The sequence below is a fragment of the Theropithecus gelada genome, chromosome 7a (genome assembly GCF_003255815.1).
Source record: "Theropithecus gelada isolate Dixy chromosome 7a, Tgel_1.0, whole genome shotgun sequence".
In the NCBI taxonomy this organism is placed as follows: domain Eukaryota; kingdom Metazoa; phylum Chordata; class Mammalia; order Primates; family Cercopithecidae; genus Theropithecus; species Theropithecus gelada.
Window position 1 is genome coordinate 58,413,006 of NC_037674.1, and position 17,625 is coordinate 58,430,630.

General features: G+C 37.5%; 1 protein-coding gene across 1 annotated transcript in view; it reads left to right on the forward strand.

The window, feature by feature from the left end:
- SAXO2 (stabilizer of axonemal microtubules 2) overlaps nucleotides 1-17,608 on the forward strand; it is a 28,942-nt gene extending 11,334 nt beyond the window's left edge. The window contains 3 exon segments of the mRNA XM_025390667.1: nucleotides 16,675-17,134; nucleotides 17,136-17,480; nucleotides 17,482-17,608. Coding sequence (XP_025246452.1) covers nucleotides 16,675-17,134; nucleotides 17,136-17,480; nucleotides 17,482-17,608 — 932 coding nt within the window.
- Nucleotides 17,609-17,625: the final 17 nt, after the last annotated feature.

Genomic DNA, 17,625 nt, shown 5'->3' on the forward strand with positions numbered 1-17,625 from the left:
CATTCTCACTACTGAACTTTCTTAGTCAGCAAAGGTGATGTTTTGTATTTCAGGTTTTCAGGCATGAGACAACAAAAACACTAAGAGCCAAGGTTCTACTTCCATACTCTGTATGATTGTACTGCAGGTTTTGTAGATAACCTATTTAAGAACAATTCTGCAGCTGAAGAGAAGTCACAGTGGGAAGGTACTCTCACTGTCCTCCTTTGGGAGGCCAAGGTGGGTGAATCACAGGGTCAGCAGTTCGAGACCAGCCTGGCCAACATGGTGAAACCCCATCTCTACTAAAAATACAAAAAAATTAGCTGGGCGTGATGGTAGGTGCCTGTAATCCCAGCTACTCAGGAGTCTGAGGCAGGAGAATCTCTTGAACCTGGGAGGTGGAATTGCAGTGCGCCAAGAACGCACCACTGCACTCCAGCCTGGGCAACAGTGCATTACTTTGTCTCAAAAAAAAAAAAAAAAAAAAAAAGCATTTGAAATAAATGAAAATAGAGTCACAATATACCAAAACTTCTGGAATGTGGCAAAAGCAGGGTTAAGAGGAAAGTTTATAGTGCTAAATGCCTATATCAAAAAGATAGAAATAGCTCAAATTAACAACCTAACCTTGCAACTAAAAGTACTAGCAACATAATAACAAACTAAACCCAAAGCTAACAGAAGAAATAATTACAATCAGAGCAGAACTGAATGAAATGGAGACCCCCAAAACCATTCAAAGGATCAGTGAAGCACAAAGTTCATTTTTGAAAAGATAAACAAGATGGATAAACCACTAACTAGATTAACAAAAAAAGACATCCAAATAAGCACAATCAAAAATTACAAAAGTGGCATCACAATTGATCCCACAGAAATACAAAAGATGCTCAGAGAATATTATGAACATCTCTATGTACACAAATTAGAAAGTCTAGAGGAAATAGATAAATTCCTGGAAACACAAATTCCCAAGATTGAACCAGGAAGAAACAAATCCTGAACAGATAATAATGAGTAAGGAAATTGAATCAGTTAAACAAAAACAAAAACAAAAAAAAAAAAAAAAAAAAAAGAGCCGTGGACCAAATGGGTTCACAGCTGAATTCTACCAGACATAGAAAGAACAGCTGGTACCAACCCTACTGAAAGTACTCCAAAAAATTGAGGACGAGGGACTACTTCCTGGCTCACTCTATGAAACTAGTAGGATCCTGATACCAAAATTTGACGAAGACACAAAAAAGAAAACTACAGACCATGGTACCTGAACACAGATGCAAAAATCCTCAGAAAATACTAGCACACCAAATCCAGCAGCACATCAAAAAGTTAATTCACCACAGTCAAGTGGGTTTTATTCCTGGGATGCAAGGATTGTCCCACATATGCAAATCAATAAATGTGATTCACCACATAAACAGAATTAAAAACAAAAATCATATGTTCATCTCAGTAGATGCAGAAAAAGCATTTGATAAAATCCAACATCCCTTCATGATAAAAACTCTCAAAAAAACTAGGCATTAAAGGAACATACCTCAAAATAATAAGAGCCATCTATGACAAACCCACAGCCAACATCATACTGAATTGACAAAAAACTGGAAGCATTCCCTTTGAGAACTGGAATAAGACAAGGATGCCCACTCTTATCACTCATATTTAACATAGTGTTGGGAATGCTAGTGTTGGAAATTATGTCTCTTCACTGACAATGTAATTTATACCTGGGAAGCCCTAAAGATTCTACCAAAAGACTCTTAGACCTAATAAATGAATTCAGCAAAGTCTCAGGATAAAAAAATCAATGCACAAAAATCAGTAGCACTTCTATACACGAGTAATCTTCAAGCTGGGAATCAAATCAAGAACATAATCCCATTTACAATAGCCACACACACTCACAGTACCTGGGCATACATCTAATGAAGGAGGTGAATGATCTCTGTAAGGAGAAGGAAATCATAAACTATACAAATGGAAAAGCATTCTATGATCATGGATAGGAAGATTCAATATCTTTAAAATGTCATGCTACACAAAACAATCTACAAATTACATATATATATATATATATATATATATATATATATATATATGGCAGAATTAGAGAAAAACTATTCTAAAATTTGTATGGAACCCAAAAAGAGCCTGAATAGCCAAGGCAATCCTAAACAAAAAGAATAAAGCCAGAGGCGTTACATCTCCCAACTTCAAACTGTACTATAAAGCTACACTAACCAAAACAGCATGGTACTGGTACAAACATAGACACATAGACCAATGGAACAGAATGGAGACCCCTGAAATTAAGCCAGACACCTACAACCACCTGATCATCAACAAAATTGGCAAAAATAAACAATAGGGAAAGGACTCCGTATTCCATAAATGATGCTGGAAAAACTGGCTAACCATATGCAGAAGGATGAAACTGGACTCCTACCTCTCACTGTGTACCAAAATTAACTCAAGATGGAGTAAAGGCTTAAATGTAAGACCCCAAACTCTAAAAATCCTAAAAGAAAACCTAGGAAATACTCTTCTAGACATTGCCTTAGGCAAAGAATTTATATTTTAAGTGCTCAAAAGCAAATGCAATAAAAATTGACACATGGGTCTTAAACTAGAGAGTTTCTGCACAGGAAGAAAAACTACCAACAAAGTTACAAACAAGTTACATAATAGAAAATATTCACAAACTATGCATCCAACAAAGGACTAATATCCAGAATCTATAACTAAGTTAAATAAATCAACAAGAAAAGATAACATTAAAAGATGGGCAAAGGACATGAGAAGACAGTTCTTGAAAGAAAACGTACGAGTAACCAACAAACACGTGAAAATATTTTCAACATCACTTATCATCAGAGAGATGTAAATGAAAACCACAATAAGATACTATCTCATACCAGTCAGAATGGCAATTATTTAAAAAGTAAAAAAAAAAGAAAAAAAGAAAAAAAAAAAAGATGCTGGTGAGGGTCCAAAGAAAACGAAACACTTATGTACTGTTGGTGGGAATACAAATTAGTCCAGCCCCTTTGGAAAGCAGTTTGGAGATTACTCAAAGAACTAAAGGTAGAATTACCATTCAACCAAACAATCTCATTACTGGGTATATAACCAACGACAAATAAATCATTCTGTCTGCACTTGTATGTTCATTGTAGCACTTTTCACAATAGCAAAGACATGGAATCAACACAGGTGCCCATCAATGGTGAATCATATAAAGAAAATGCAGTATATATACACAATGGAATACTGTGCAGCCACAGTAAATAAAACCATGTTATTTTCAAGAACAAGGATACAACTGGAGGTCATTATTCTAAGCAATTTAACACAGAAACAGAAAACCAAATACTGAATGTTCACACTTATAAGTGGGAGCTAAACATTAGGTATACATGGACACAAAGATGGAAACAATAAACACTGGAGATTCCAAAAGGAGAGAGGGAGGGGAGCATGCAAAGGTTGAACAACTACCTGTTGGGTACTGTGTTCACTAATTGGATGATGGAATCATTAAAAGCCTAAACCTCAGCATCACGTAATATACCGAAGTGATAAATCTTCACATATAATCCCTGAATCTGAAATTCAAATAAATGAAATAAATGGTATGGGGAAAACTGAGTATCTGCATGTGAAGGAATGAAATTGGAGCCTTATTCCATAAACAAAAATCAATTCAAAGTGAATTGAAGTCTTAAACACAAGACCTGAAACCATAAAATTCCTAGAAGAAACCATGGAAATGTCCTTGACTTTGACCTTGCCAGTGGTTTTTTGGATATGACTCCCAAAACACAGGTAACAAAAGTAAAAATAGACAGATGGGTTCATCCAAACTAAAAAGTGTCTGTACAGCAAGGAAACAATCAACAAAAGAAAATTGGAACTTATGAATTGGCAGAAAATATAAGCAAACCATGTATCACATAAGGGGTTAATATTTTAAAAAATAAGGAACATAGACAATAGCAATAAAAGGGAGGGGGGGATTAAAAATTGACCAAAGTACCTGAATAAACATTTTTTCCAAAGAAGACATACACATGGCCAATAGATATATGAAAAGATACTCAACCAATCACCAGATAAATGCAAATGAAAACCACAATGAGATATCATCTCACACCTGTTAGGATGTCTGTTATAGAGAAGATAAAAGATAGCAAGTGTTGGTGAGGATGTGGAGAAAAAGCAATCCTTGTACTCTGTTGGTTTGAATGTAAATTGGTATAGCTATATGGAAAACAATATGAAGTTTTTTCAAAAAATTAAACATGGAATTTTCATGTGATCCAGCAACTTCTGTAGTATATATCCAAAGGAAATGAAATGAGTATTTTGAAGAAATATCTTCACTTTTATTTATTGCAGCATTATTCACAATAATATAGATAAGAAACAACCTAAATGTGCATCAATGAATGAATAAATGTGGTGTGTAAATATTTGTATGAACATATATATAGTACACATATATTCTATTATATATTAAGTAATAATATGCATAATAATGTGTAAATCTAAAAGAGTTGAATACATAGAAGCAGAAGATAGAATGATGGTTACCAGGGGCAGGGAAGTGGGGGAAATGGGGATATATTGGGCAAGAGGTATAAAGTTGAAGTTGTATATGATGAGTAAATCTAGAGATCTAATGTACAGCATCATGACTATAATTAATAATACTGTACTATATACTGGAAATTTGCTGAGAATAGATTTCAGGTGCTCACACCACACACACACACACACACACACAGATGCACACGCATGCACACACACAGGTTACTGTGAGGAGATGAATATGTTTCTCACTTTAGTAATCATTTTACTGTGTGTGTATACACGTTAAAGACCAAGTACATTTTAAATATATACAGTGTTTATTTAAAAATAAAATTGACTATCTAAAAAGAAACTTTATAATTGAGAATTTAAAAAGCAATAGCATGAAAAATGAAATTGCCATACTAGTCACCAAAATGAGATATCCTCAGGGGAAGACATTATTTACTACAAAAATAGTGGAGCAAACAGTGCTTCAAGAATTTATACTTGGTAAGTTATCACTTCAGGCCAGCCTGGGAATGCATCAGACACTAGTCGGTATTGAGATATAGAAAGAGGAGGGATATTCTGAAAACTGGTACGAAATGAGTAAAAAAGCATAGAATCAGAAAAATAAAACAGTTATTCAGTAGACATAGTGAGGACCAGAAATTTTCAGGCATGAGAGATTGGGGTGTAATTCTGTGAAAGTAGATTGAGATCAGTTTGGGAAGAACATTAAGTGCCAGGCTGAGGGGACTTGACATAAGTATAGATTTTTAAAAATCTTCTTGGAAGGACATCAGACAGCTGTAGAAGCAAAATACAAAAATTTCAGAGAGCTAGGAGCCCTTCCTCAGTGAGTTGATATGGCCAGCGATTTACTTCTCTGGGAACACTTGTCAAGTCCTAGGCCTGTGCTGAGGATTGAGCTTGGCATAAGTAGATAAACTCTAGTAGAGGAAAAAGAAAGCAGTGGAACACTTGAATTTGGGCTGATAGGACTAATTGAAATCTAGAAGAGCCCCAGATACATGGCTGGTTTTCAATGTGAGACATTCACTGAGAGTTTGTAGGGGAGGGGGCATGGTGTGCTGGGAGACTGGGCCAGAAAAATTCCAGAGGAATATCCCACAGTCTTTTTGGGAGTAAATGCTTAGGAGACAAAGCTCCACTAGAATGAGGGCCTTACTACAAACACACCTTGAGTCTTGCTCTTGAGACATTTGAAACTAGAGTAAGACTATGTCTAACTGAAGGTGCCATTGAGCACTGATCTAGCTCAGATTCTGGTAAGAATGAGGTGATCTCCCCCATATTCTAACATAGGAAAGAGTAAACTGTCTCCTGTTGAAAATAACACTGATTTTAGTTTTTATGATTCTCTTATACACAACATCCAGCACATAGTAAAATGTTATGAGGCCTATGAAGAATCAGGAGATATTTGAAGAGATAATGGTCAAGACTTTTCCAAAATTGAAAGAATCAGCCCACAGATTCAGGAAGCTCAGCAAACTCCAAAATAAACACATAGAAAACCATCCTAGACAACTATTGTCAAACTTCTGAAAACCAAGTAAAGATAAATTCTTAAAAGTAGCAAGTGAAAAACTATTCATTATCTACAAAAAGAAAAAGTTATATCTGACTTTTAAACAGAATGATACGTGACTTTTCAACACAAACTATGGAAGTTAGATGACAATGATATGACACTTTAAAAGTGCTAAAGGTGTGAGAAGGGTCTAGAATTTTAAAGCCAGCAAACCTTAGAATTGTATATCTAGTAAAAATAGCCTTGAAAAGTTAAAGCCAAGTAAAAATGTTTTCAGACAAAAGAAAAAGCTGAGATACCTACTACAGAAAGTATTAAAGGACATTCTTCAGTTAAAAGGAAACTTATTCCAGAGAGAAGCATGAAATGCAGGAAGGGATGAAGCACACATAAAGGGTAAATATGTGGGTAAATATAAAATAATATTGACAACTTAAAATTACTATATTATGTTTTTACACAAATATAAAAGTAAAGTATGTTAGAACAGTAGTACAAAAGGCAAGAGGATTTAAATAGAATTAAATTGCTTACAGGTTCTTCCATGCTAGAAGTGGCAAAAATATCCATTTACGTTTGAGCCAGAAAAATCTCAAAATAAGTCAAACATCATTTTTTATTTTTAAAATATAGAAAAAATTCTAATAGTAAAGTGGAATAATACAAATGCCATTTATTAATACAAAAGAAGGCAGGAAATAAGGGTTATTGGAACAAAGGAGGGAAAAATCAAAAGCAAATAGCAATACAGTCAACTTAAGCCCAGCTAGATCATTACATTAAGTGTAAATGAACAAAATATTGTGATTAAAACTCAAAGATTGATTTTTCACACATTAAAAGATATTTTTAAAAAATGCCAATAATTTACAAGTTACATAAAATGGATAAATTTTTTGAAAAATACAATTTAACAAAAGTAACTCAAGAAGAAATAAAAAGTCAAAATAGCCCTATATCTGTAAAGGAAATTGAATTTGTAGAATTCAAGGTGTAATTTTAAACCTCGCCTTAAAGAAATCCAGAATTTTCAGATTCTGTGTAAGATGCAGAAGGCCAGAAAGATTATATTCCCAACATAAGAATAAGAAAAAGCCAGCTAATCTACAAAATCATAAATGTGTATGAATCCTTTAGAAAGCTGAGATCACACGTTAACCAATTAGCCTGACATTTAATGAAGAAAAACTTCCACCCAGTTGAGACAGGAGACAAGCACTGTTTCACCCAAAGCTGGGCATGGAATGAAGACGAGCTGTTACACAAGTGTATCATAATTTACATATTTAATTGCTAAAGACTTGAGTGTGAGCTACTCTGAGAGCATAGAAGCTCTGAGAACTTCAGACACTAAAGGGGGAGTTCAAAACGACTCATAGACTGTTCCCTATGGATGTTCACTGTGTGATCATCAGAAGATTGGGAGAAAGGCTGGAGACTACAAAAAATTTCCTTCATAGTGCAGGCATAGAAAGAAGAATGGTTGTTGTTGCAAAGACAAAAAAAAAAAAAGAAAAAAAAAAGCAGGAAGCTCCATTTGGATTCCTGTAACCTGCAGAACAAAAATGGATTAATAATATCCACTGCAGGCAGGGGAGCGGAGCAAGATGGCCAAATAGGAACAGCTTCAGTCTCCAGCTCCTAGTGCGAGCGACAAAGAAGACAGGTGATTTCTGCATTATCAACTGAGGTACTGGGTTCATCTCACTGGGGAATGCCGGACAATTGGTGCTGGTCAGCTGTTGCAGCCCGACCAGCGAGAGCTGAAGCACGGCGAGGCATCGCCTCACCTGGGAAGTGCAAGGGGGAAGGGAATCCCTTTTCCTAGCCAGGGGAACAGAGACACACAACACCTGGAAAATCGGGTAACTCCCACCCCAATACTACGCTTTAAGCAAACAGGCACACCAGGAGATTATATCCTACACCTGGCCGGGAGGGTCCCACGCCCACGGAGCCTTCCTCATTGCTAGCAGAGCAGTCTGCGATCTAACCACAAGGCAGCAGCGAGGCTGGGGGAGGGGCGCCTGCCATTGCTGAGGCTTAAGTAGGTAAACAAAGCCCTGGGAAGATCGAACTGGGTGGAGCTCACAGCAGCTCAAGGAGGCCTGCCAGTCTCTGTAGACTCCACCTCTGGGGACAGGGCACAACTAAACAACAACAACAAAAACGACAACAACAACAAAAAGCAGCAGAAACCTCTGCAGACGCAAGCAACTCTGTCTGACAGCTTTGAAGAGAGCGATGGATCTCCCAACACGGAGGGTGAGATCTGAGAAGGGACAGACTGCCTGCTCAAGTGGGTCCCTGACCCCTGAGTAGCCTAACTGGGAGACATCCTCCACTAGGGGCAGACCGACACCCCACACCTCACACAGTAGAGTACACCCCCGAGAGGAAGCTTCCAAAGCAAGAATCAGGTACACTCGCTGTTCAGCAGTATTCTATCTTCTGCAGCCTCTGCTGCTGACACCCAGGCAAACAGGGTCTGGAGTGGACGTCAAGCAATCTCCAACAGACCTACAGCTGAGAGTCCTGACTGTTAGAAGGAAAACTAACAAACAGGAAGGACACCCACACCAAAACCCCATCAGTATGTCACCATCATCAAAGACCAGAGGCAGATAAAACCACAAAGATGGGGAAAAAGCAGGGCAGAAAAGCTGGAAATTCAAAAAATAAGAGCGCATCTCCCCCTGCAAAGGAACGCAGCTCATCACCAGCAATGGATCAAAGCTGGATGGAGAATGACTGATGAGATGAGAGAAGAAGGCTTCAGTCCATCAACCTTCTCAGAGCTAAAGGAAGAATTACATACCCAGCGCAAAGAAACTAAAAAGCATGAAAAAAGAGTGGAAGAATTGATAACCAGAATAATTAATGCAGAGAGGGCCATAAACGAACAGACAGAGATGAAAACCATGACAGGAGAAATAAGTGACAAATGCACAAGCTTCAGTAACCGACTCGATCAACTGGAAGAAAGAGTATCAGCGATTGAGGATCAAACAAATGAAATGAGCCGAGAAGAGAAATCTAAAGAAAAAAGAAGAAAAAGAAATGAACAAAGCCTGCAAGAAGTATAGGATTATGTAAAAAGACCAAATCTACGTCTGATTTGGGTGCCTGAAAGTGAGGGGGAAAATGGAACCAAGTTGGAAAACACTCTTCAGGATATCATCTAGGAGAACTTCCCCAACCTAGTAGGGCAGGCCAACATTCAAATCCAGGAAATACAGAGAACGCCACAAAGATACTCCTCGAGAAGAGCAACTCCAAGACACATAATTGCCAGATTCACCAAAGTTGAAATGAAGGAAAAAATCTTAAGGGCAGGCAGAGAGAAAGGTCAGGTTACCCACAAAGGGAAGCCCATCAGACCAACAGCAGATCTCTTGGCAGAAACTCTACAAGCCAGAAGAGAGTGGGGGCCAATATTCAACATTCTTAAAGAAAAGAATTTTAAACCCAGAATTTCATATCCAGCCAAACTAAGTTTCCTCAGTGAAGGAGAAATAAAATCCTTTACAGATAAGCAAATGCTTAGAGATTTTGTCACCACCAGACCTGCCTTACAAGAGACCCTGAAGGAAGCACTAAACATGGAAAGGAACAACCGGTACCAGCCATTGCAAAAACATGCCAAAATGTAAAGCCCATCGAGGCTAGGAAGAAACTGCATCAACTAACGAGCAAAATAACCAGTTAATATCATAATGGCAGGATCAAGTTCACACATAACAATATTAACCTTAAATGTAAATGGACTAAGTGCTCCAATTAAAAGACACAGACTGGCGAACTGGATAAAGAGTCAAGACCCATAAGTCTGCTGTATTCAGGAGACCCATCTCACATGCAGAGACATACATAGGCTCAAAATAAAGGGATGGAGGAAGATCTACCAAGCTAATGGAGAACAAAAAAAAGCGGGGGTTGCAATACTAGTCTCTGATAAAACAGACTTTAAACCATCAAAGATCAAAAGAGACAAAGAAGGCCATTACATAATGGTAAAGGGATCAATTCTACAGGAAGAGCTAACTATCCTAAATATATATGCACCCAATACAGGAGCACCCAGATTCATAAAGCAAGTCCTTAGAGACTTACAAAGAGACTTAGACTCCCATACAATAATAATGGGAGATTTCAACACCCCACTGTCAACATTAGACAGATCAATGAGACAGAAAGTTAACAAGGATATCCAGGAATTGAACTCATCTCTGCAGCAAGCAGACCCAATAGATATCTACAGAACTCTCCACCCCAAATCAGCAGAATATACATTCTTCTCAGCACCACATCACACTTATTCCAAAATTGACCACATAATTGGAAGTAAAGCACTCCTTAGCAAATGTACAAGAACAGAAATTATAACAAACTGTCTCTCAGACCACAATGCAATCAAACTAGAACTCAGGACTAAGAAACTCAATCAAAACCGCTCAACTACATGGAAACTGAATAACCTGCTCCTGAATGACTACTGGGTACACAACGAAATGAAGGCAGAAATAAAGATGTTCTTTGAAACCATTGAGAACAAAGATACAATATACCAGAATCTCTGGGATACATTTAAAGCAGTGTGTAGAGGGAAATTTATAGCACTAAATGCCCACAAGAGAAAGCTGGAAAGATCTAAAATTGACACTCTAACATCACAATTAAAAGAACTAGAGAAGCAAGAGCAAACACATTCGAAAGCTAGCAGAAGGCAAGAAATAACTAAGATCAGAGCAGAACTGAAGGAGATAGAGACACAAAAAACCCTCCAAAAAATCAATGAATCCAGAAGTTGGTTTTTTGAAAAGATCAACAAAATTGATAGACCGCTAGCAAGACTAACAAAGAAGAAAAGAGAGAAGAATCAAATAGACGCAATAAAAAATGATAAAGGGGATATCATCACCGACCCCACAGAAATACAGACTACCATCAGAGAATACTATAAACACCTCTACGCAAATAAACTAGAAAATCTAGAAGAAATGGATAATTTCCTGGACACTTACACTCTCTCAAGACTAAACCAGGAAGAAGCTGAATCCCTGAATAGACCAATAGCAGGCTCTGAAATTGAGGCAATAATTAATAGCCTACCAACCAAAAAAAAGTCCAGGACCAGATGGATTCACAGCTGGATTCTACCAGAGGTACAAGGAGGAGCTGGTACCATTCCTTCTGAAAGTATTCCAATCAATAGAAAAAGAGGAAATCCTCCCTAACTCATTTTATGAGGCCAACATCATCCTGATACCAAAGCCTGGCAGAGACACAACAAAAAAAGAGAACTTTAGACCAATATCCCTGATGAACATCGATGCAAAAATCCTCAATAAAATACTGGCAAAGCGGATCCGGAAGCACATCAAAAAGCTTATCCACCATGATCAAGTGGGCTCCATCCCTGGGATGCAAGGCTGGTTCAACATATGCAAATCAATAAACGTAATCCAGCATATAAACAGAACCAAAGACAAAAACCACATGATGATCTCAATAGATGCAGAAAAGGCCTTTGACAAAATTCAACAGCCCTTCATGCTAAAAACTCTCAATAAATTCGGTATTGATGGAACATATCTCAAAATCATAAGAGCTATTTATGACAAACCCACAGCCAATATCATACTGAATGGGCAAAAACTGGAAAAATTTCCTTTGAAAACTGGCACAAGACAGGGATGCCCTCTCTCACCACTCCTATTCAACATGTTGTTGGAAGTTCTGGCTAGGGCAATCAAGCAAGAGAAAGAAATAAAGCATATTTAGTTAGGAAAAGAAGAAGTCAAATTGTCCCTGTTTGCAGATGACATGATTGTATATTTAGAAAACCCCATCGTCTCAGCCCAAAATCTCCTTAAGCTGATAAGTAACTTCAGCAAAGTCTCAGGATACAAAATTAATGTGCAAAAATCACAAGCATTCTTATACACCAGTAACAGACAAACAGAGAGCCAAATCATGAATGAACTTCCATTCACAATTGCTTCAAAGAATAAAATACCTAGGAATCCATCTTACAAGGGATGTAAAGGACCTCTTCAAGGAGAACTACAAACCACTGCTCAGTTAAATAAAAGAGGACATAAACAAATGGAAGAACATACCATGCTCATGGATAGGAAGAATCAATATCATGAAAATGGCCATACTGCCCAAGGTAATTTATAGATTCAATGCCATCCCCATCAAGCTACCAATGAGTTTCTTCACAGAATTGGAAAAAACTGCTTTAAAGTTCATATGGAACAAAAAAGAGCCCGCATCTCCAAGACAATCCTAAGTCAAAGAACAAAGCTGGAGGCATCACGCTCCCTGATTTCAAACTATACTACAAGGCTACAGTAACCAAAACAGCATGGTACTGGTACCAAAACAGAGATATAGACCAATGGAACAGAACAGAGTCCTCAGAAATAATACCACACATCTACAGCCATCTGATCTTTGATAAACCTGAGAAAAACAAGAAATGGAGAAAGGATTCCCTATTTAATAAATGGTGTTGGGAAAATTGGCTAGCCATAAGTAGAAAGCTGAAACTGGATCCTTTCCTTACTCCTTATACGAAAATTAATTCAAGATGGACTAGAGACTTAAATGTTAGACCTAATACCATAAAAACCCTAGAAGAAAACCTAGGTAGTACCATTCAGGACATAGGCATGGGCAAGGACTTCATGTCTAAAACACCAAAAGCAACGGCAACAAAAGCCAAAATTGACAAATGGGATCTAATTAAACTAAAGAGCTTCTGCACAGCAAAAGAATCTACCATCAGAGTGAACAGGCAACCTACAGAATGGGAGAAAATTTTTGCAATCTACTCATCTGACAAAGGGCTAATATCCAGAACCTACAAAGAACTCAAACAAATTTACAAGAAAAAAACAAACAACCCCATCAAAAAGTGGGCAAAGGATATGAATAGACATTTCTCAAAAGAGGACATTCGTATAGCCAACAGACACATGAAAAAATGCTCATCATCACTGGCCATCAGAGAAATGCAAATCAAAACCACAATGAGATACCATCTCACAGCAGTTAGAATGGCAATCATTAAAAAGTCAGGAAACAACAGGTGCTGGAGAGGATGTGGAGAAATAGGAACACTTTTACACTGTTGGTGGGATTGTAAACTAGTTCAACCATAATGGAAAACAGTATGGAGATTCCTTAAGGGTCTAGAACTAGAAGTACCATATGACCCAGCCATCCCATTACTGGGTATATACCCAAAGGATTATAAATCATGCTGCTATAAAGACACATGCACACGTACGTTTATTGCGGCACTATTCACAATAGCAAAGACTTGGAATCAACCCAAATGTCCATCAGTGACAGATTGGATTAAGAAAATGTGGCACATATACACCATGGAATACTATGCAGCCATAAAAAACGATGAGTTTGTGTCCTTTGTAGGGACATAGATGCAGCTGGAAACCATCATTCTCAGCAAACTATCGCAAGAACAGAAAACCAAACACCGCATGTTCTCACTCATAGGTGGGAACTGAACAATGAGATTACTTGGACTTAGGAAGGGGAACATCACACACCGGGGCCTGTCACGGGGACGGGGGAGAGGGGAGGGATTGCATTGGGAGTTATACCTGATGTAAATGACGAGTTGATGGGTGCAGCACACCAACATGGCACGGGTGTACATATGTAACAAACCTGCACGTTATGCACATGTACCCTAGAACTTAAAGTATAATAATAATAATATAAAAAATCCACTGCAGGAGAGGCATCACTGTGACAGCCACAATGAATAGGTGAAGATGTATTGCAACTTGATGAAAGATAAAGAAAAACAACAACAAGGAGCAAAATAAAACTGAACCTTGAAAATGAAGAAAGAACAGGAAACTGTCTTGGGACCAACAATTAGAGACCTACTACATTTAGTGAAGGGGCAGGTACACTGAGAGAGCCCTGCTTCTGAGACCCAGGGGCACAGGGCCTGCCTAAGACTGAAGCTGGACTGGGACAACAGAGAAACCACCACACACCCACCTTCTACTTCCCAAACACAAGATTCTGAGCTTCAAATATACAAAGTAGCAAAAACTTATAGTACTAACATAAGAAATGTAAAAATATGCATTTGTAGTTGGAGACTTCAACACTGTCTTTAAGTAATCTGTAGAACATAGACAGGTAATAAGTAAGAATATAAAGACCTGAACAACACTATCAACAATTTGTCCAAATTGACACTTCTGCCAACAATAACAGAATACACATTCTTTTCAAGTGCACATGAAAGCTTCATCCAGATAAACTATATTTGGAGTCATAAAACAAACCTTAACAAATATAAAAAATTGAAATCATGCAATGTGTGTTTTTGATCATAACAATTAAATTAGACATCAATAATAGAAAAAAATGTAGAAAAATCCCCAAATATTTGGAAATTAAACAGCAAATTACTAAATGTTTGTTTTTTCCTTAAGTATCATGAAACACTAAAAACACATGATAAAGATTATGGTGTTTTAAAGGTATTGCTAGAATGTTGTCAATAAATATTCCAGAACAGATAATAAGTATTCCAGGTATATGAGCATAGGCATATTTATGGGGAGAAAATCAATTTTCTGCAATTAGCTAGAACTGACATTCATACTATTGTACGCTATTACATCCATCTCTCAGTGTCCAAATTCTTGCTTCCATTTTGAAAACCAAAGCTGGTTTGGTGAGGGAAAATGTTGTCTTCTGTTTATTCTCTTACAATGAAAATCTTTTTTCTCTTGTGTGGTAGCAAGAATTCTCCCTATATGATTGTGTGAAACTGTAGATCTTTAATAACATCTGTGATTTCTTTTAGCTAGTGAAAAATGGTGTTATACTTTTATACTTTAGTTTGCAAAGAAGAGAGATTCCCTCATGGTACCTCAAGAAAAAAAGACTCTGGTAAAGCTTCAGGTGAACTGAAAATGAAAAACTATCAGGTGCCTGGGAGCTTCAAGGAAGAGCTTTTCCCTTCATCTCCACAGTGAGCTACATGATTTCTCTCACAGCACCTTCACTTCCCTTCACTCATCTGCTCTGATTGCCACTTTGCTAACTGGCCGCCTCTGCCTAGTTATCATTTCTATTTCTTTACAGGTCTGTTTTGAATGTAACTTCAGCTTTCCATGGCTCTTCAGCACTACCTCCTGGCATCCTTTTCAATTCTCCCATTTCTATCTCACTCATTATTTTCAATTTTAGGTTTACAGGAATAAGAATGCTTGATCTAGCTCATCTTTTCTGTCAGTTTGTCTTCAAGGTCTCTGCTGGCCTGAAGGTCACCTATTCTTGAGTCAGGTGCCCTCTCTCATCCAAACATCAGTAACTTGATCATTTAGTCCAAAAGTTGGCCATTTTGGCAGAAATGGATAAACATTTTATCTCCTTGAAGAAGATATCCACATAATAAGTTTTCAAGGTTTGACCTTTCCTGTAAATACTGCATAGACTTTAGTTCTGATTTTAGTATGTTATCTTGTATAATAAATTTCTATCTTTTATAAATTAATTTTTGGTATTTAGAAATACATATTTTGAGGTGAAGTCACTTTTATGGTATTTCCTACCTTGTTATCGTCCTCATCTAGAAATAGAAAACACAAATAATCCTTAGTTGAAATATAAACATTTCAGTTTTAGTGAAGTGTACCATTACCAACTTGTAATGGTATTACAAGTCATCACTCTGTAGACACCAGAGTGAACGAAAATGCTCCACAGTCTAGGTAAACTGCAGGAAGTAGGCTTAAGGTTATTTAACTTCCAAACCCCAGACCATGCTCTGATGGTCACTTCAAATTCTACAATTTCAAACACCTTTGAAGGCATTCAGTTAAGGCCTCTGGCCTCTAGATGGCCCTCTATCTTTTGGGAATGCCTTAAAGTCCATTTCATGAGGGCAAGTTGAAGCCAGAGATCTTTCTGGGATAGCACAAGTTACCCTGTATCTTTGCCCAAGGACTTCTTTCTGTAACTTCCTAGAGTATACCAGAATTAAAATTTTCTCTCCTTTGATGAGTCTCTCCAAAGCAAGGAGTAATGTCTGTATTACTTTTGTCCACACATGAGGGCACTTGATTTTATTTCAAGCCCTGGATTTTAGACATACTTTAGCATTTTGTGAGTTGTACTTAAAATCCCAACCACTTCCTAGGAATACAACCATAATCTCCTAAACTCTGTCCTCACCTACAACACAGTCCTTTTGGCTTTCAAGAACTATCCACAATCAGGCTCAGTTATGCTTTTCCTTTGTTATGTAATCAGATGAATCTGAAAGTGGAAAGTTATATCTATTAAAGTGAGGAGATGGGTAGAGGAAGGTGGAAATGAAGAAAAAGAACAAATCTGAAAGGAATCAGAGAAACTGTATTCTGATACTATTGTTTAGATTTCTAAAGGAAATGGAAAGATGTTTGGCAATGAGAGAAATCAGTTATGATTTTTAGAAGATGGTTGTTTTCTTCAGCATTTAAAAATGTTTTTACTTTGTTTTAATTTCCAAGGTGATTATAGAGCTTATGACCTTCATAAAAGTGAACTTTATAAGCCAGAACAAACTTTCCACCCTCCTACTGTGAAATTTGGAAATTAAACTACATTTCAGGATGACTTTGTTCCTCAGGAGATAAAGCCTAGGCAAATCTTTGAAACCTCCTCTGTGGTCAAACGTTCTACAGCCCCTTTTAATGGCATTACAAGTCATCGCCTTGATTATATACCTCATCAGCTTGAACTCAAGTTTGAAAGGCCAAAAGAAGTTTGCAAACCAACTGACCAACGCTTTGAGGATCTCACAACTCACCGGTATGACTTTCAGGGTCTTATTGGTGAAACTGCAAAAATTTGCAGACCTGTACACACTAGAGTGACCCAGAATGATCGGTTTGAAGGAAGCACTGAATTCCATGAATGTTTTCAACCATGGGAAATCCCACCACCTGAGGTCAAGAAAGTACCAGAGTACTCCTACAGGTAGCATGCTATTAAACATCACAAGCCATCTTAACTATGTTCCATATCAGGCCAATCGTGTAGTTCCCATCAGGCCAGTTTCTCATAGAAGAAGTAATAATTTTCCTTTCCAAGGAAAAAGCACCATGAAGGAAGTTTGTCCAGCATGGGAAAATTGTCATCAAGGACTTATTAAGAAGCAGGAGCAGATTCCCAACCCATCTGGAAAATTTGATGGTTTGAGCACTTTCAGATCTCACTATGTGCCACACAAACTGATTCCAACAGAGAGTTGCAAACCTTTAAATATTGCTTTTAAGAGTTCTGTTCCATTTCATGATGTGACCATCTACTCTGTAAACACTGAAAAAACAGGAAATTTGTCCAGCGAGTTACTCGTCTCCTCCAGGTTATATTTTTGAAAATGCCAGTTCCCAAGGTCATAAATTCTTTTGCAAGATTTCTCCCACAGTGAAGGCTTTCTAATAACCAAAATATGCTTA